The sequence below is a fragment of the Oncorhynchus kisutch genome, linkage group LG4 (genome assembly GCF_002021735.2).
Source record: "Oncorhynchus kisutch isolate 150728-3 linkage group LG4, Okis_V2, whole genome shotgun sequence".
In the NCBI taxonomy this organism is placed as follows: domain Eukaryota; kingdom Metazoa; phylum Chordata; class Actinopteri; order Salmoniformes; family Salmonidae; genus Oncorhynchus; species Oncorhynchus kisutch.
Window position 1 is genome coordinate 78025665 of NC_034177.2, and position 20089 is coordinate 78045753.

Here is a 20089-nt window from a genome sequence, read left to right on the forward strand (position 1 = left end):
GGAAAAGCTTAGTTCCCAAAAGTTCCAACTGGTCAAAATCATTCCTTTTTGAGACGGGGTGTCACCAAAGCTGTGTTGTATTCATTAAGTATATTGTAGCTAATTTTCAGATGCATTCTTTTTGCATAAAAAAACCCTGATAATTATGACAATAACCGTGGTCAATTGTATGACAATTAATTGTTACCCAAAATTCCATAATGGTTACAGCCCTAGTCGACCATGTGTCTACATTAGTCTCCCCTGACACATTTTACATCACTGTAGTCTGTAGCTTAAAGTAAAACTACACACCTGCCAACAGCATTACTGGCCAATAAGAATTGTATGTCTAATATGTGTTAGGTTGATCCGTTTCGCACAGCAAGAGAGAACTGAAATCCCTCAGGTGCATACTGAATACACACACACACACAATGTCCTTGTCAGGACAATTAGACCAGCGTAGGCCAACAGCTGTGTCTCTGTCCTCATTATAATAATCGACAGTGTGAAACACTTTCTCACTGCTGAGAAAATGCCTGTCAATACTTCTATCTGACACAAAACAACCAGTCAACATCCTCTAATCCCAGAGGGGACAGAGAGAATAGAGCAGCTCACTAGCCCTACCCATCACAGTCCGTCCGGCAGGGAGGCAGGAAGCATTCAGACAGACAAGGATGTTGGGTGTGTCTTCATGGCACACTTCCCATATTCTCCTGAATGAGAGCCAGCCAGAATCTGAGGATGACCTTTGACCTGAACCATGTTGATACTGGTATACCAGTTATTAGATTTGCAACACAATGTCACAGGGCTCAGTACAATAAAATGTTATCAAGGTAGTTACATTTTCATCTAGACTTGTATCGACAGTTTTGAGAAAGGACTAAAGTATCAATTTACCTTTTAGTTAGTAACCGAGAAAAGGTTTGTGTTCGTGGGAACAACAACGTGTGTCATTATCCATTTTTATTTGACCATAGTGAGGTGCTCTCACATCACTATTGGAAAACCTCTTCTATGGTTATTGTGAAAACAGTGCCACCTTGAGACAGAGACATAACCCTACAAAATTGTGGAAAGGCTAAAGCTAACGTCTCTCAAAATGTTCACTAGATGGCACTAAAACCTAATGTAGCCAATGGCGCATCACCAGGTGGATATGATCTCTTCACAGCTTTATAGAGCTGAATACATTTTCATTCAAATAGATTTCAGTACGTTCCTGAAGTTTGATTTTAAGGATTTCAATCTGCTATCAGTTCATCAACTTTTATGAATATCTATTGGACAATCCTTTTTTATTGCTCTTCTCCATAACTGTAGACAAATTAAACTCAGTGCACTCAACATTTGTAATATTCACAACTTGAATAAAGCTATCTCTATTGCACCACCAGTCTTAATACCAGTTTGGAGCACAATACTAAAACCAAACGAGTTCAGACTCCAACTGCCATTTCAACACTACACATGTTGTTTTAATGAATGCAAGTGTCAAGGCCACCACTTCCTCTTCTCTTCTGCCGTACAATGTCAGGTTCTTACTGGAAACCAGTCCCTCTGACTAAAAACAGACTGGGATACCATTGTAAACTGACTTACCATTACAAAACTAGGTTTTAGTTGCAAGCCTTCACTGTTAACCATATACACTGAATGCACAAAACATTAGGAACGCCTTCCTAATATTGAGTTGAACCCCTTTTGCCCTCCGAACAGCCTCAATTCGCCGGGGCATGGACTCTACAAGGTGTCGAAAGCGTTTCGAAAACGTTCCACAGGATGCTGGCCCATGTTGACTCCAATGCTTCCCACAGTTGTGTCAAATTGGCTGGATGTCCTTTGGGTGGTGGACCATTCTTGATACACACAGGAAACTGTTGAGCGTGAAAAACCCAGCAGCATTGCAGTTCACACTCAAACCGGTGAGCCTGGTACCTACTACCATACCTCGTTCAATGCAGTGACCAGAGCTCCACAAGAACAGAAAGATAGACAGTCTTCTGGGCCATGACCTCTATCCTGTGAAATTACTGTTTCTCAGACTGTTTCACAGTTTATCAGATGAATGTAGCGAGCTAACTGAGCCAGACTTAAACCACATGAATGGATATGAGAGAGAGAGGGAAGTCCCAGAGTACTAATTCTGAGACAGAAAATTGGTTCATTCAGGCTAGGGAAAATACTGAGTTTTGAGTTGTAGAGTAAATGTAACACTGAAGTGCTTAAGCCTCCTGGAAATGTTTTAACTAGCGGCAACCTGTCATCTCCTGTCCAATCTGAGCAGAGGTGAATGGGATAGAGGGGGGTTTGCATTCCAGTCGTTTATGTCTGTGATGAACCATATCTGTCCATCTACAGTAAACTCTGGATATAGGATACAGTGGCAATGAACCATACCTCACAGTCTACAGTAAACTTGGGATGTAGGATACAGTGGCAATGAACCATACCTCACAGTCTACAGTAAACTTGGGATGTAGGATACAGTGGCAATGAACCATACGTGTCAGTCTACAGGAAACGTTGGATATAGGATACAGTGGCAATGAACCATACCTGTCAGTCTACAGTAAACTTTGGATATAGGATACAGTGGCAATGAACCATACCTGTCAGTCTACAGTAAACTTGGGATGTAGTAGGGTAGTAAAACAAGTGCTGCATTCTAGTTAGCTCACGCCCCCTATCTTCTTGTCACTCCGCAATGAAAGTATGTGACTCGGAACTGTAGTCTCACCACAAACCTTGGCCCCATATAAATGTAGTTAAAGAGCACGCATTATGTTCATATTTGGATGGAAGTATGAAATGTGCGTTACGTGCGCAATAAGGCAGTTCTCCAAATGGCGTTGTAAGATTTCCAACGGTTCAAAGACTACAAGATTTTGAAGTCTCACACTTAATTTTTTTTTTCTACAAAAAGGAACAGGAAGCAAGCCTTCTATCTCACGCTGACACCGCTTCCCTTATCTTTGTAAACCGTTCCTTTACGCATGAGCGCTTCGTAGTCTCCATTTTTTTTAAATGTATTTATCAGCCAGCTTCAAACTTGCTTCACTTCCCGAAATGTAAATTTCAGAGGGAAGTTATCGTTAAAATGTATCCATAAATATATGTACATAATTAGTCTTTTTGCACCCATTTAATTGCACCCTAATAGGCCCTTGTATGTACTTATATTTCCATTAAAGTATTACTGTATGGCTTCCTCAAACTCTAATATGTCAAATATTCGTTATATCTTTATTTGTTTTATGTCAAGTCACTGACTAAAACAAATCAAATAGGTTATTTCGTATGTAATCACTACTTACCCATTATTATAAGTAGTGCAGAAGATTTCTGGTTTGCGCGAGCACAGGAACAAGTTGGTTGAATGATTAATTGTTGACCAAAAGTTATTTCGACGTTGGCAAAAGTCCTAAAACGGACCAAGCATGTACAAGAACACTAGGCGTTTGCAGTTCTGCAGTCATTCATAGCTTTGGAGTTGAACTGTGACACTTTCTTTCGCAGTTGGTCACACCCACCTCACTCCACGAACTAACAACTTTTGACATTCAAATATCCAAATATTAATTGACAAAATTTATATTACAAATATGTCTGTTGGTACACAGATGTAAGGTTATATACATATGTATGCACTAAGACAACTTTAATCAATACATATGTATTTCAAAACAGGAAATTGTTTCTCTTTCTGCATACATTGTTTTAATGAAACTTTCAAAAAACAAACACATTAAGGATGAAGAAGCATTTTTCATTTGTTTGTTTTGTCTTATTTCAATGTACATACTGGTCCTATTTCAATGTTGATTTAGGACGTGGGAACCTCCAGGACTAGAGGGTGTGTACCAGTATGACATTCATAGAATGCTTTATTGCGGAAACAGCCCGCTCCCTAGAGCGCTTGCTCCCTCCCACAAGCTTATTAAAGGCATCGGCTTTGAAGGTCATAAACGGATGAATACTTCTACACCCACTCTCTATACAGTTCCGGTTGACCATTGATCAGTAAAATATCATGAATGGATGTTTTGGAATGTGAAGTTGTGGATTCTGTACACATTTCCTGGATGTCCATAGAAGAACAAACCAAATGGCAGTGTCATGCTTCCTACAGAAAAAAATAAAGTTATTTCTGCCACTTTGTGCCAGCTTGGGAACTGGTTGCTACCTCCCCAGAGAACTTGCAGTTATTCACTTCACTTGGCTGTTGACAGCAGATACACCATGTTCCAAAACACTATTCAATTATATTGTATAGAAAACGACCAGAGAATTAGTTAGTTAGCCACATTAGAATTGCACCACTCCACCTTTCTAAGTTAACTGACAGTTCTCCCTCCTCGCAAAATCAAATACTTTCCTGTGTGTGCGTGTCTGTCTAATGTCGCTCAACCACATGACAGCATTCCAGTGAATGTGGTATGTTGCAATCCATCTGCCACATCTGTGTGTACCTTTCATGTCAGTTGGTCCTAAAGATGCCACAAAAAAGCTGTTCACTTAAATAGTTATTTTAGGGCCTGACAGTATACCATTGGGGACACAGATAAAGGCCTGTATAACCATCCATGGTCAAGTGGAGGACACAGAGCTATTTGGATATACAAGGCCAATAGAAGCCAACGGAGCTTGGTATGGGGTGAGGTGGGTGTGGTATCTGTTGCAGGATGTTTTCCATTTTGCTGTGGTATGTTCCCAGAGGTGTTAGATCACAAGCTCAGGCCGATGCATTCCGTTGCGCCACAGCCCACGCAGTACCTCCCAACACATACCGCAGAAACAGAATTAATATGTGAGAGAGCAGAACATATTTTCTGAGATAACGATAACTGAGATGGCAGCCTAGACTGCATGCTGTGCTGAAACGGCTCGTCATTTAAAAATACAAAATGGCAACACCACAACACCGAAAGTTAACCAAAACAACATGTAGATGGAAGTGGGTACTAGTGATAATGTGCAATGCCGAAAGTTATTGGTCATTCACATCCACTATGTTAGCTAATAGTTACCTTTAAATTCTAGGTCACTTACACAAGTCTCAAATCACTTTTTATTTACTGCATTATTTTATATGGAATACAGGTACGGTATAAACATTTGACATACAATCTGTATCAAGAAAACTTTTACAATGATATTTAATATAATATCAGGTCCATTTCTTGTGAGCTGCAACAAGCAGTGCAGGCAGAGGGACCCTTCTGGGTCAAGACCAAGGTAAAGTAAGAGACAATGTTTAGAGGTCAAAGGTCAGGTAATTTCAACAGGCCTGTTGTCCAGTCCTGAAGCTTGCAGTCCCCATGAGGAGAGGGCCCAGGCGCAGCAAGGCTTGTACAGGGATGCACAGCTGACAACTTCAACAGGAGCTCAGGGAACGATGAACTTCCTGTGGAAATGAAAGATGAGCAGAGGAACGACACGAGAGAGACCAGCAGAGTTAAGAGATTAATGCGACCAAGTCAGTCATAACATTCACACGAGACATGAAGCCAGTCAGCAATAAGACAGACCACCAAAGCGACACATGTACATTTAGTTTGATCCTAACATCTAACCACAATATTTAGTTAACAGTTGTTTAACTTCCAGGTGTGTGGCAGGGTACAGCAATCTTCCTGAGGCAGGGTATAGTGTTAGACCAGAAAGCAGGCTAGAATGTTTGACAGCATGTCCCCTCAGTAGGGACTGGCCATATGTATGTCCTCAACACATGGCTGTTAGCTGTGGAGTGTGGGGGGTTCACACATGTCAGATCCAACGAGGTTAGCTGCATTCATGGATGGACCTGTGAGTATTCTTCATGTAACAGCATCACATAATCAGTTTGCTAACGATTGTTGCCAAGCCATTCATAACGTTCCATGTTTCCCATGTCATTACAGTTCACACCCAAAGACTGGTTCTGACACGTCCAGTCCCACTGATGGGAAATGTGTGTCACATTACAGGTACACACTGGTACAAACTGTACGGTCAGGCTAATATATTATTGTACAGTTCATTCAAAGGGATCTGTTAACAGTCCATTCTCCAGTAGACGTGCCCCTCCCACTGGGTTGAGACCTCTCACCAGTGAGCCAACAGTCCAGGGTGCCATCGGCAGAGTTCTTCATGACAGGCAGATGAACAGCAGCTCCCTGCCCTGTGCTCCCTGCCTCAGTCTGTGTTGCAGGACCCTGCCCTTTGCCCCCTCCTTCAGTCTGTGTTGCAGGACCCTGCCCTTTGCCCCCTCATTCAGTCTGTGTTGCAGGACCCTGCCCTGTGCCCCCTCCTACAGTCTGTGTTGCAGGACCCTGCCCTTTGCCCCCTTCTTCAGTCTGTGTTGCAGGACCCTGCCCTGTGCCCCCTGCCTCAGTCTGTGTTGCAGGACCCTGCCCTTTGTCCCCTCCTTCAGTCTGTGTTGCAGGACCCTGCCCTGTGCCCCCTGCCTCAGTCTGTGTTGCAGGACCCTGCCCTGTGCCCCCTGCCTCAGTCTGTGTTGCAGGACCCTGCCCTGTGCCCCCTGCCTCAGTCTGTGTTGCAGGACCCTGCCCTTTGCCCCCTCCTTCAGTCTGTGTTGCAGGACCCTGCCCTTTGCCCCCTCCTTCAGTCTGTGTTGCAGGACCCTGCCCTGTGCCCCCTCCTACAGTCTGTGTTGCAGGACCCTGCCCTTTGCCCCCTTCTTCAGTCTGTGTTGCAGGACCCTGCCCTGTGCCCCCTGCCTCAGTCTGTGTTGCAGGACCCTGCCCTTTGTCCCCTCCTTCAGTCTGTGTTGCAGGACCCTGCCCTGTGCCCCCTGCCTCAGTCTGTGTTGCAGGACCCTGCCCTGTGCCCCCTGCCTCAGTCTGTGTTGCAGGACCCTGCCCTGTGCCCCCTGCCTCAGTCTGTGTTGCAGGACCCTGCCCTGTGCCCCCTGCCTCAGTCTGTGTTGCAGGACCCTGCCCTTTGCCCCCTCCTTCAGTCTGTGTTGCAGGACCCTGCCCTTTGCCCCCTCCTTCAGTCTGTGTTGCAGGACCCTGCCCTGTGCCCCCTCCTTCAGTCTGTGTTGCAGGACCCTGCCCTTTGCCCCCTCCTTCAGTCTGTGTTGCAGGACCCTGCCCTTTGCCCCCTCCTTCAGTCTGTGTTGCAGGACCCTGCCCTGTGCCCCCTGCCTCAGTCTGTGTTGCAGGACCCTGCCCTGTGCCCCCTGCCTCAGTCTGTGTTGCAGGACCCTGCCCTGCAACAGTAAATAGAAGCTCCATTCAGTGCAACAACAGTAAATAGAAGCTCCATTCAGTGCAACAGTAAATAGAAGCTCCATTCAGTGAGTGCTTATCAATTGAACAATCAGAAACAGAAACTGTGGAATTATAAAATAGGACAGTAGGGGTGTTTCAATAATTGCAATCAAATCCTGAGCTAAAGGTTAGAACCAATCTCCTTCAATTTCACAGTGTATTCAAAAATAAATATTCCACATGTCCAATTACATATAGTGATATCTACCTGGTGGAAATGGGATTCAAGTGATTCACAAGGGGAGCGACATAGGCAGTATTTAAGTCTCAATGTTGGCTCTGTGTTACAACGTTAAGTTGCAGCTGCATCACATAGCATCCACTCTGCTAATCAACGTGTCTCATGCCTTCCAAGGCTTTACAGAAGTATTCAGCGAAGGAGACCAAGGCAGCGTCGGAGGGGAAGGTCGAGATGGCCTCTGGCTGTGGGAGAAAAAAGAACTGCTACAACAACAAGGTCTGCTGATCGTGCCTGACGGAGGCACTTGACGGTTTCCAATGAGTTATTGCATCTAGTGGGACAGGGGACATGTTGACTAAAAGGCTATTGGACCGTAGGCTGGTAGGCTCACAGGGAAATATTCTGTCACTCATAGTGTCAAGACATATGGGTTGTTTTGCCGCCCCACAGTGATGTCATGTGCACTACTCTGTGCTATACTGGGATTATATCAGTATCAATATCTAAATGTCTCATTCATGCTTCTTTCTGACTGGCCAACACGGATGTTCGAGACTCATTATGCTGGCTATGTGTTGATAGTTCATTGATTTCATTTTCAGTGGTTCAAGTTTTGCAACCTTAACATACTAATGAAATAAATGTGTACTGGTATATGCAACATGCCATGTTGACAAAGTTATGCTTGTACTCTAAGTATCATTGAATCTCCTATGTAGCCAATATCCAATATGTAGTACTGAAGTAGTACTGATGAAGTACATGATGACATGTAACTAGTTAAAAGGTGTCCAGTCAGTCCAGTTTTGTGTAAACAGAGGACCAGGATGTTTGTACCTTGAATGTGCGGACTTCTGAGTTCCTGTTGACGACGACGGGGGATAATAGATTCTTCCAGTCCAGAAGGTCGACCTTATAGGGCCCTAGCTTCAGATACAGAACCCCATCTCTGGACAGAATGGACCTACAACACACATATAGAAGAAATTAGTAAATTCTAGATCACATGTTAGGATGGAAAAAAAGAATAGTGATATTGGAAAAATCTATAGTTACATATCACTATTATTTTGAACGACATAGTGAAACTGTGACTTGTAATTTAAAACAAATATTTTTTATATTTTTGCTAGATAGCGTTAGCTAGCGCTAGTTGGCTGTACCTGCCCAAAAATTCAGGTGTTTTTCATCCTATAGCTTGTTTTCCATCTTTTTAAATAGCAAGCCAACATGGTTTCAGCACTTTGATTTTTACCTGACTGGCCAAAACTTGTATTCTCATGCTCTCTCGTCCCTCTGCAGAATACATATGTACATGGTGAGCAGATTGTTTTGAAACATCAAATCTCAATAACGTTGCAGTATTGAATCGCAATACGTATAGAATGGTGGGAATCGCAGTACATATTGTATCGGCACTTAAGTATTGTTGTTGATATCATATTGTGAGGTCCCTAGTAATTCCCAGCCCCACAAAACAATATGTGCTGCCATTAACAACCATTATTGCAGAACATCACAAACTCACACCAAAGAGTATGGCCCTGATAAGTTATCACCCACTGAGATTTCATGATATGAATCTGAACATTGGGACAGAAATGTTCACAAACATACAAGTGGTGGACTTACTCAAGATGTGGAGTTCCTTTACTTCAGGTCTATGGACAGCTTCCAGTATCAATGGTCCTTTTACTTGAATCTGTAACCACATTAAAACAAGTAGGTCAGCCATTCATCTTTGAACATTTAGTTTGAAAACAATATGAAAAAGATCCTATGATTTTCTTGAAATAGCGGAGTTTGATCATCCTAACTGACCTTTCTCTGTACTGTATTGTAAAGAGGAAGGGAGAAAAACGTATCAATTGCATACATGGACACATTGCATTACTCACTTTCTAACAGAAATCTCCATTTTAACATGGACCATCCTGCTTAGCAGAATGACTTTGCAGCATGATTACATTTCATTTCACCTTATTGAGGAGCTGCAGCTCAGGCAACATGGTGGGGGGCATAAGTTCAGCTGTAATCTCCTCATAACAGAGTCCCCTATGATCTGAAGACATTGAAGAAATTAACACACAAACACAGCCATTACACACTAAATATACAAAAGTATGTGGACACCCCTATTTCAGCCACACCCGTCGAGCAAAGTCCATAGGCAAACAATGGCAGTTGAATGGCCTTACTAAAGAGCTCAGTGACTTTAAACATGCCACCTTTCCAACATGTCAGTTCGTCAAACTACTGCCCTGGGGCCTCCCGAGTGGCTCAGTGGCCTAAGGCACTGCATCGCAGTGCTATAGGCGTCACTACAGATCCGGTTTCGATCCCTGACTGTGTCACAGCCGGCCGTGTCCGAGAGACCCATGAGGCGGCGCACAATTGGCCCAGCGTCTTCCGAGTTAGGAGAGGGTTTGGCCAGCCGGGATGTCCTTGTCCCATCGCGCCTTAGCGACTCCTGTGGCAGGCCGGGCACATGCACGCTGACACCAGTTGGAAGGTGTTTCCTCCGACATATTGGTGCGGCTGGCTTCCGGGTTGGTCGTGTTTCAGAGTCATGTTTCAGAGGAAGCATGACTCTCGACCTATGCCTCTCCCGAGTCCGTACGGGAGTTGCAACGATGGGACAAGACTGACTACCAATTGGATCTCACAGAATTGGGGTAAATAAATACATTTTAAAAATGCTGCCCTGGTCAACTGTAAGTGCTGTTACTGTGAAGTGGAAACGTCTACAAGCAACAACAGCTCAGCCGCGAGGTGGCAGGCCACACAAGCTCACAGAACGGGACCGGCAAGTGCTGAAGCGCGTAGCACGTCAAAATCGGTTGTCCTTGGTTGCAACCCTCACTACAGAGTTCTAAACTGCCTCAGCACAATAACTGTTCGTCGGGAGCTTCATGAAATGGGTTTCCAGGGCTAAGCAGCCGCACACAAGCCTAAGATCACCATGCGCAATGCCGAATGTCGGCTGGAGTGGTGTAAAGCTCCCCGCCATTGGACTATGGAGCAGTAGAAACTGCAGCATATCACCCTGCATCCCATATCACCATGCATTAGCTTCTGAAGCTAAGCAGGGTTGGTCCTGTTTGGTCCCTGGACAGGAGACCAGATGCTGCTGGAAGTGGTGTTGGAGGACCAGTAGGAGGCACCCTTTCCTCTGGTCTAAAAAAAATTGCCCAATGCCCCAGGGCAGTGATTGGGGACATTGCCCTGTGTAGGGTGCCGTCTTTCGGATGGGACGTTAAACCGGTGTCCTGACTCTCTTTGGTCACTAAAGATCCCATGGCACTTATTGTAAGAGTAGGGGTGTTAACCCTGGTGTCCTGGATAAATTCCCAACCTGGCCCTCATACCATCATGGCCACCTAATCATCCCCAGCTGCCACCAGGAGACCTTGGTTACGTAGGGACTGTTATCTGGAGAACGGAGGTCACACACACTTTACCTCAGGGACTCCCAAGTAAGGTCCCGGAGGGCCAAAGCGTAGCTGATTTTCACCCTTTCCTAATCAACTGAGTCAGAACCGGCACGAACTGACCAGACAAGTGAACATTGGCTAATCAATTACAATCAATTGATAAATTAACTACCCAGTAGAAAAGAAAATCAGCAATACTTCAGCCTGTGAGGGCCAGAGTTGAATAGCCCTGGTCTATATGCTGTTCTCTCACTATTCTTAACCACTCATCCCAGACAATTACCACCCCACTCATTATGGTCATTGACTTTTATAACTGTCAGTAGAAACTCTGATGGACTTCTCTCCTCATGTTACACCTCCTCCCTCTTGCTATTCTTAGAATCCGCACCCAAGTCATTATGGTGATTGAAAGTCGGATACTTTAGTTTAGAGCTCTGTCTGTCATGCTATTTTAGAGCTCTGGTAAGCTGTACCAAATGTTGGTATTTCCAGTGATTGTACGCCTTACCGGTTAACTGTGCTGTGGGCAGGAAACTGGTGGTAGAGCGCACATGGCAAGGTAGCGATGGCCGAGTTGGAGTGTACCTGGAAGAGGACAAGCACAGGATAACAGAGTGCTACGTCAGACTCAGACATAGCAATAAATCAAAGTCAGTGTTGATGTTAGCACATATCATAATAGAGTTTTTTGTGAATAGGTCCCATGAATAAATGAGGAATTTGGCCTGTGCAAAACAGCTTTGAATTGTTATCTACCTGACATCCTTTGTGCTCATAAAAGCTCTACTTAAAAGATAAAGGCTTCGGTTAAGTGTGTGCTTAGGCTGGTTCAAACCATTGTGTCGGCTTGGAGAGAGAAATCACTTGTTTAGATTAGTGTGGGTGAGGGGTTTGCCTCGCCGCCTCTTAAAACACCAGCTGAAGAGATTAGTTCTCAACCCACGAGCTGACACTCATCCAGTCTACATGGCAACGGATAAAGCGAACTGGCTGGGTGGGATGTTCTGATTTTTACTATGTGTATTACAGGCAGAGGTGAAAACAACAGCACTATTTACTACATGAGTCAGCTTGATAACAAGACCCACAAACATACAGAGCAAAAGTCAACTGAACACTGATCTCATCTTGAACTGTAGAGTAACATAATGACTGAGAACAGCTGTTGATTTAGCACCACTCAAATTCATTTTCAGAAACGTGTTCCTAAACAATATTACTACGTTTCAATCACACCATTCCCTAGACTAGGCTCACGGGTGAACTCTGTAGCTACGCAAAATGAGAAGAGAAGTGTTTCACTTCAGGTTTCATGATGAGCCAGACTGACAGGGCTGTATGGTGATTGGTTACTACACAGAATGAAAGCACTCTCCACAGACCACATCGAGAGAGAGCGAGAGGGCAAGAGAGAGATTGAAATAAAGACGCCATGTGTCTGCTCCCCTCTACAATCTTTCCTGATGCAGGTGTGTGTTGATGGCAGGAATAGGTTGAGAATACTACAATAAGGCCATTCAAATTGCGACCTTGAAGTTATGTGGGCCTGAAATTGTCCACCCTAAAATAAGGCAAGTCTAAAATCAAAGGGTTTGTACAGTAAATGTTGAGGACGAGACAGATTTAGATTTAGATTTACAAAAAGACACCTTAGTCACTGCTTGTGTAAGCCTGGGATATTTGAACTGCATTTGTTATGAAGAACACTCACATAACAGGACTACTCTCCCACATCTCATTATACAGTCGCAAGAAAATGGTCTTTTTCTTGTCTATATTGAACACATAATTTAAACATTCGTATGTGTATGAGGACCCCTAGGCTAATGACTTCTCCAAAAGCTAATCGGAGACAGGAGTCAGCTAACCTGGAGTCCAATCAATGAGAAGAGATTGGAAATGTTGGTTAGAGCTGCCTAGTCCTATAAAAAAACAGAATTTGAGTTTTCTATTCACAAGAAGCTTTGCCTGATGTGAACAGTGCCTCGAACAAAAGAGATCTCAGAAGACCTAAGATTAAGAATGGTTGACTTGCATAAAGCTGGAAAGGGTTATAAAAGTATCTCAAAAAGCCTTGATGTTCATCAGTCCACGGTAAGACAAATGTCTATAAATGGAGAAAGTTCAGCCCTGTTGCTTCTCTCCCTCAGAGTGGCCGTCCTGCAAAGATGACTGCAAGAGCACCGTGCAGAATGCTCAATGAGTTCAGAAGAATCTTAAGAGTGTCAGCTAAAGACTAACAGAAATCTCTGGAACGTGCTAACATCTCTGTTGATGAGTCTACAATACGTAAAACACTAAACAAGAATGGTGTTCATGGGAGGACACCACGGAAGAAGCCACTGTTGTCCAAAAAAAACATTACTGCACTTCTGAAGTTCGCAAAACTGCACCTGGATGTTACACAGCATTTCTGGCAAAATATTCTGTGGACAGATGAAACTACAGTTGAGTTGTTTGGAAGGAACACAACAGCGTGGCAGCGTAGCCTAGTGGTTAGAGCGTTGGACTAGTAACTGCAAGGTTGCAAGTTCAAACCCCTGAGCTGACAAGGTACAAATCTGTCGTTCTGCCCCTGAACAGGCAGTTAACCCACTGTTCCTAGGCTGTCATTGAAAATAAGAATTTGTTCTTAACTGACTTGCCTAGTTAAATAAAAAAATTAAAAAGAAAAATGTGTGGAGAAATAAAAGGCACAGCACACCAACATCAGAACCTCATCCCAACTGTAAAGTATTTTGGAGGGAGTTTCATGGTTTGGGGCTGCTTTGCTGCCTCAGGGCCTGGACAGCTTGCCATCATCGACAGAAAAATTAATTCCCAAGTTTATCAATACATTTTGCAGGAGAATTAAGGCTATCTGTCCGCCAATTGAAGCTCAACAGAAGTTGGGTGATGCAACAGGACAACGACCCAAAACAGACGTCAATCAACAGCAGAATGGCTTCAACAGAAGAAAATACACCTCCTGGAGAGGCCCAGTCAGAGTCCTGACCTCAACTTGATGTAAAATGCTGTGGCATGACCTCGAGAGCGGTTCACACCAAACATCCTAAGAACATTGCTGAACTGAAACAGTTTTATAAAGATGAATGGTACAAAATTCCTCCTGACCATTGTGCAGGTCTGATCCACAACTACAGAAAATGTTTGATTGAGTTTATTGCTGCCAAAGGAGGGTCAACCAGTTATTAAATCCAAGGGTTCACATTTTTTCCAACCTACACTGTGAATGTTTGCATGGTGTGTTCAGTAAAGACAAGAAAACTTATAATTGTTTGTGTGTTATTAGTTTAAGCAGACTGTGTTTGTCTATTGTTGTGACTTCGATGAAGAACAGATCAAATTTGATGACCAATTTATGCAGAAAACCAGGTAATTCCAAAGGGTTCGCCTACATATTCTTGCCACTGTAATGTTGTTCCATTATCTAGGTCTGTAGCAAAACATACAATCTACATCAATACAGATGACATTGTGAAAGGTACAACACCTAGGCAAAAGACAGTACAAGCAATATCTGTGTAGGCTATAACCATTGGAGAGGCTGGTTGAAACATGTCTCACCTCCCTCCTCCCAGGGCCATGTGGTGGGTCATAGTTCTGGTCCTCTTCTGGAGGACGCAGCAGAGCTCCAGCACCTTCAGGTCACCAGAGCCAGCCATCACAATGGACAACAACATGCTCAGACACATCTGTAAGTTATAGTGGCCTGTCTGGCAGAACAGAGAGCAAATTGGTTGTGGTGACTTTGATGCAAACTTTAAACTTGACTTTATTCTATTGCCTTATATGGACATTATGGTTACATTGGACAGAAGCATGAGGGTAGTGCAACTTACAGCCGTTGCTGATGTCAAACACTGCATGAAGTTCCTTGCGAAACTTTACTGTGAAAGAAACAGAAGGGTTACAGACAAACTAGCCAATTAACTCCAACTTATTTTGAAATGTTCGCTTCTTACCAAGCAGTCGAATGCGTCAGAGTTGGCCGAGCCAGCGAAGTGGAATCCCACAGTCATACAGGATCCAGCAATTATGTAGTCATGGGCTTGCCTGAGGACAGGAGTCATCCCACACATCCTCGTGTTACTAAACACACCATCTCTGTCTCTTATATCCAGCCATGCTGAGAAAGCGAAGAAAACTTGTAGTCAGTTTGTAGTCACGCTATGGTTTTCATGTTCAAAACCTCCGAAACCACTGGATTCCCAATGTTTTCTTGACTTATGTGGATGCAAAACAAAGAATATATATGGTGTTAGCGTTGTAAAAAAAACTGTGTGATACTAACTAATTTAATACTGTTGATGTGTAAATTGGTCAAGCTGCAGGAAATGTCTGAGGCTTGTTGCCAGTCACATCCTCTTGGCACTGAAGCCTCATTTGAGGACCAAAACGTGTTTCCTTATTAGCGCTGATGTCATTCATTATGACTAACTAACAACATTAAGAGCCTTGGAACCAACCTCTAATGTCTATGGACATCTACACTGTTGGCTCTAAGAACCCGATGCCGAACTCATAATATTATTACCACAGGTCCATGAGTAGAGGTTTGTGCTGGCAGTGACTTGTGTCTAATGAGCCAAGGTGTTTGTGTGCATATTGAGGGGAGTTACCGGCGGCACATTGCTGCTTTCGAGTTGGGCAGAATCTCATCGCACATGATGATACACCTAGCCAGTGTCTGAGGAGGGAGTGGAGACAGTGCCAAGCTTCTATATCCACAAAGTCAGATTCCACAACCACAAAGTCAAAATTGGCAACAAAAATGTGCTTTCAGGTCTTAAGGTTAGCCATAAGGTTAGCAGTGTGGTTAAGATCAGGTTTAAAATCAAATTTTAAGAAGAGAAATTGTAGAAATGGGCGGGGTTTATGACTGTGGGTTTAGAAGCTAGTTACGACCTAAAATGTGTTAGTGTACAGGATCAGCCATTTTACTGAACAGAAATATTAACGTAACATGAAGCGTTGGTCCCATGTTTCATGAGCTGAAATCAAAGATCCCAGAAATGTTGCAAATCAAGTAGGGCCCGCAACCCCCAAGGAAAATGTGGCGCCCCCCACCTAGGTTGGGAACCACTGACGGAGAGCTCCGGGGGTTTGACTCAGTGAAAGACAGGTCTGTACTGACCCAGAGTACACTGAGATAAGGCAGGTCTGTACTGACCCAGAGTACACTGAGATAAGGCAGGTCTGTACTGACCCAGAGTACACTGAGATAAGGCAGGTCTGTACTGACCCAGAGTACACTGAGATAAGGCAGGTCTGTACTGACCCAGAGTACACTGAGATAAGGCAGGTCTGTACTGACCCAGAGTACACTGAGATAAGGCAGGTCTGTACTGACCCAGAGTGCAGTCCAGGACGAACATGGTGTCTGGAGCTTTCAGCCAACCTGCGATAGACCTATGAGAGGGTGAGAAAGAGGTGTTAATGGAAGCCTGAGCCTATTGTCCAATACGGGAACAGAACCAGGAAAAACCTAAAATGATTCAAAATTACTTTTTCCCCCAGTTATAAGCTATGTGCTGGAGCGCTGGGGTCAAGATGTTCTGTGAGGCACCATGCAAGATTAGATGGGAGATTGAAGAGTCAAATCTAGTAGAACACGGCATTACTTTTCGTTGAAGGGTATCTAAAGATGAAATGGTGGTGGAATCAATTATCACCTGTTGTTGGTCTTCAGGTAGATCATAGCCAGGGTCGCTCTTGGACAGGTGACGTCCACGTTGATGACCAGAAACCCCCACACTTGGGACATTCTTAAGTCTCTGGTCATAGTATTCTGTTAGACCATGGTTTTGTGCCTTCAGGAAAAATGTTAATATGTTAGATGGGGGATCAACTGACAGAAAGTAGGCCTACAAGGAAGGAAAGTTGTCTTGCTGGTTGCTTCTTGTACTTCTCCATGATCTGGTAGCTGGAGGACTTGTGTTTTTCTCTGTTGATACTGGTGTGGGTGCCTCGATGCCCTACCACCATGTAGAGCTACTCAGGTACATTCAGGTCAGTCATACCTACAGTTGAAGTCGGAAGTTTACATACACTTAGGTTGGAGTCATTAAAACTAGTTTTTCAACCACACCACACATTTCTTGTTAACAAACTATACTTTTGGCAAGTCGGTTAGGACATCTACTTTGTGCATGACAAGTAATTTTTCCAACAATTGTTTACAGACAGATTATTTCACTTATAATTCACTGTATCACAATTCCAGTGGGTCAGAAGTTTACATACACAAAGTTGACTGTGCCTTTAAACAGCTTGGAAAATTCCAGAAAATTATGTCATGGCTTTAGAAGCTTCTGATAGGCTAATTGACATAATTTGAGCCAATTGGTGGTGTACCTGTGGATGTATTTCAAGGCCTACCTTCAAACTTAGTGCCTCTTTGCTTGACATCATGGGAAAAATCAAAAGAAATCAGCCAAGACCTCAGGAAAAAAATTGTAGACCTACGTAAGTCTGGCTCATCCTTGGGAGCAATTTCCAAAACGGCTGAAGGTACCACATTCATCTGCACAAAAAATAGTACACAAGTATAAACACCATGGGACCACGCAGTCGTAAAACCGCTTAGGAACGAGACGCGTTCTGTCTCCTAGAGATGAACGTACATTGGTGCGAAAAGTGCTAATCAATCCCATAACAACAGCAAAGGACCTTGTGAAGATGCTGGAGGAAACAGGTACAAAAGTATCTATATCCACAGTAAAACGAGTTCTATATCGACATAACCTGAAAGGCCGCTCGCCAAGGAAGAAGCCACGGTTCCAAAACCGCCATAAAAAAAGCCAAACTATGGTTTGCAACTGCACACGGGGACAAAGATCGTACTTTTTGGAGAAATGTCCTCTGGTCTGATGAAACAAAATTAGAACTGTTTGGCCATAATGACCAAGGGGGAGGCTTGCAAGCCGAAGAACACCATTCCAACTGTGAAGCACAGGGGTGGCAGCATCATGTTGTGAGGGTGCTTTGCTGCAGGAGGGGCTGGCGCACTTCACAAAATAGATGGCATCATGAGGCAGGAAAATGATGTGGATATATTGAAGCAACATCTCAAGACATCAGTCAGGAAGTTAAAGCTTGGTCGCAAATGGGTCTTCCAAATGGACAATGACCCCAACCATACTTCCAAAATTGTGGCAAAATGGCTTAAGGACAACAAAGTCAAGGTATTGGAGTGGCCATCATAAAGCCCAGACTTCAATCCTGTAGAAAATCTGTGGGCAGAACTGAAAAGGTGTGTGCGAGCAAGGAGGCCTATAAACCTGACTCAGTTACACGAGCTCTGTCAGGAGGAATAGGTCCAAATTCACCCAACTTACTGTGGGAAGCTTGTGGATGGCTACCTGAAACATTTGACATAAGTTAAACAATTGAAAGGCAAAATATTTAGGACAAACCTATTCTTTGCTACCCATTCCGAAACTAACTGCAGCTCTTTGTTAAGTGTTGCAGTCATTTCAGTTGCTGTAGTAGTTGACGTGTATAGTGTTGAGTCATCTGCATACATAGACACACTGGCTTTACTCAAAGCATGTTGTTATTAAAGATCTAAAGCTTTAAGGGGCCTAAAGGGGCCTAAATAGCTACCTTGGGGAATTCCGGATTCTACCTGGATTATGTTGGAGAGGCTTCCATTAACTTATTTGGGACTGTGGGGCAGTATTGAGTAGCTTGGATAAAAAGGTGCCCTGAGTAAACTGCCTGCTACTCATGCCCAAAAGCTAGAATATGCATACAATTAGTAGATTTGGATAGAAAACACTCTGAAGTTTCTAAAACTGTTTGAATGATGTCTGTGAGTATAATATAACTCATATGGCAGGCAAAAACCCGAGAAAAAAATTCGACCAGGAAGTGGGAAATCTGAGGTTTGTAGTTTAAGTGATTACCTATCGAATATACAGTGTCTATGGGGTCATATTGCACTTCCTAAGGCTTCCACTATATGTCAACAGTCTTTAGAACCTTGTTTGAGGCTTCTACTGTGAAGGGGGATAGAAAGAGAGCTGTTTCAACCAGGTGTCTAGCAGAGTGCCATGATCACGAGCTCGCAAGAGAGAGGTAGCTGCGTTCCATTGCATTTCTAAAGACAAAGGAATTCTCCGGTTGGAACATTATTGAAGATTTATGTTAAAAACATCCTAAAGATTGATTCTATACATCGTTTGACATGTTTCTACGAAGTGTAATAGAACCTGTTTGACATTTCGTCTGAACAAGTGATCGAGCATTATGCATTTGGATTACTGAACAAAAAGGAGATATTTGGACATAAATGATGGACTTTATCGAACAAAACAAACATTTATTGTGGAACTGGGATTCCTGGGAGTACATTCCGATCAAGATCATCAAAGGTAAGTGAATATTTATAACGCTATTTCTGACACCTCTCCTTCTTTGGAAAATGGCTGGATGTTTTTCTGTAACTAGCGCTGACCTAACATAATCGCAAGGTGTGCTTTCACCGTAAAGCCATTTTAAAATCTGACACAGCGGTTGCATTAAGGAGAAGTTTATTTATATTTCCATCTTTTATCAATGTTTATTATGAGTATTTCTGTCATTTGATGTGGCTCTCTGCACTTTCACCGGATGTTTGTTTGAGACGATGCATTTCTGATCATAACACACCAATTTCAAAAGAGGTTTTTGGACATAAAGATTAACTTTATCGAACAAAACACACATTTATTGTGTAACATGAAGTCCTGTGAGTGCTATCTGATGAATATCATCAAAGGTTAGTGATTCATTTAATCGCTATTTCTGATTTTTGTGAGCCCTCTCCTTGGCTGGAAAATGGCTGTATGGTTTTCTGTGACTAGGTGCTGACCTAACATAGTCGTTTGGTGTGCTTTCGCCGTAAAGCCTATTTGAAATCGGACACTGTGGCTGGATTTACAAGAAGTTTCTCTTTAAAATGGTGTAAAATACTTGTATGTTTGAGTAATTTTAATTATGTGATTTCTGTTGTTTTGAATTTGGCGCCCTGCAATTTCACTGGCTGTTGGGGAGGTGGGACGCTACCGTTCCACATATCCCAGAGAAGTTAAAGAACACCCGCTGTTCGGTTAGACAAGTAACTCTTGAAGATGTTGTCACGCCTTGGTCTTAGTGTTTTGTGTTTTCGTTATATATTTGGTCAGGCCAGGGTGTGACAGGGGTTTACGTGTTGTATTTCG

General features: G+C 43.4%; 2 protein-coding genes, 1 long non-coding RNA gene and 1 pseudogene across 8 annotated transcripts in view; 1 reads left to right on the plus strand and 3 right to left on the minus strand.

Moving 5' to 3' along the window:
• Positions 1-3491, minus strand: part of LOC116374028 (uncharacterized) — a 34187-nt gene extending 30696 nt beyond the window's left edge. The window contains exon 1 of the long non-coding RNA XR_004209852.1: positions 3306-3491. This is a non-coding gene — a long non-coding RNA (uncharacterized LOC116374028). The remainder of the gene's footprint in view (positions 1-3305) is intronic.
• Positions 3492-5047: 1556 nt separating this feature from the next.
• LOC116373164 (anaphase-promoting complex subunit 1-like) overlaps positions 5048-20089 on the minus strand; it is a 29991-nt pseudogene continuing 14949 nt past the window's right edge.
• LOC116373155 (keratin-associated protein 10-7-like) lies at positions 6132-7220 on the plus strand. Its single transcript, XM_031821874.1, has one exon. The coding sequence runs from the start codon at positions 6132-6134 to the stop codon at positions 7218-7220; it is 1089 nt and encodes a 362-aa protein (XP_031677734.1).
• Positions 14479-20089, minus strand: part of LOC109888818 (anaphase-promoting complex subunit 1-like) — a 16282-nt gene continuing 10671 nt past the window's right edge. For 2 of the 6 annotated variants that reach the window (XM_031823701.1, XM_031823700.1), the window contains exons 4-5: positions 16559-16696; positions 15657-16295 (exon numbers count right to left, since the gene is read on the minus strand). In XM_031823701.1, the coding sequence (XP_031679561.1) occupies positions 15954-16295; positions 16559-16696 (480 nt within the window). In that variant the 3' untranslated portion in view covers positions 15657-15953. Of the gene's footprint in view, positions 14600-14725; positions 14774-14848; positions 15013-15505; positions 15605-15656; positions 16296-16558; positions 16697-20089 lie in introns of those variants that run through there. The other 4 variants (XM_031823702.1, XM_020479995.2, XM_031823704.1 and 1 more) reach the window with 4 other exon arrangements.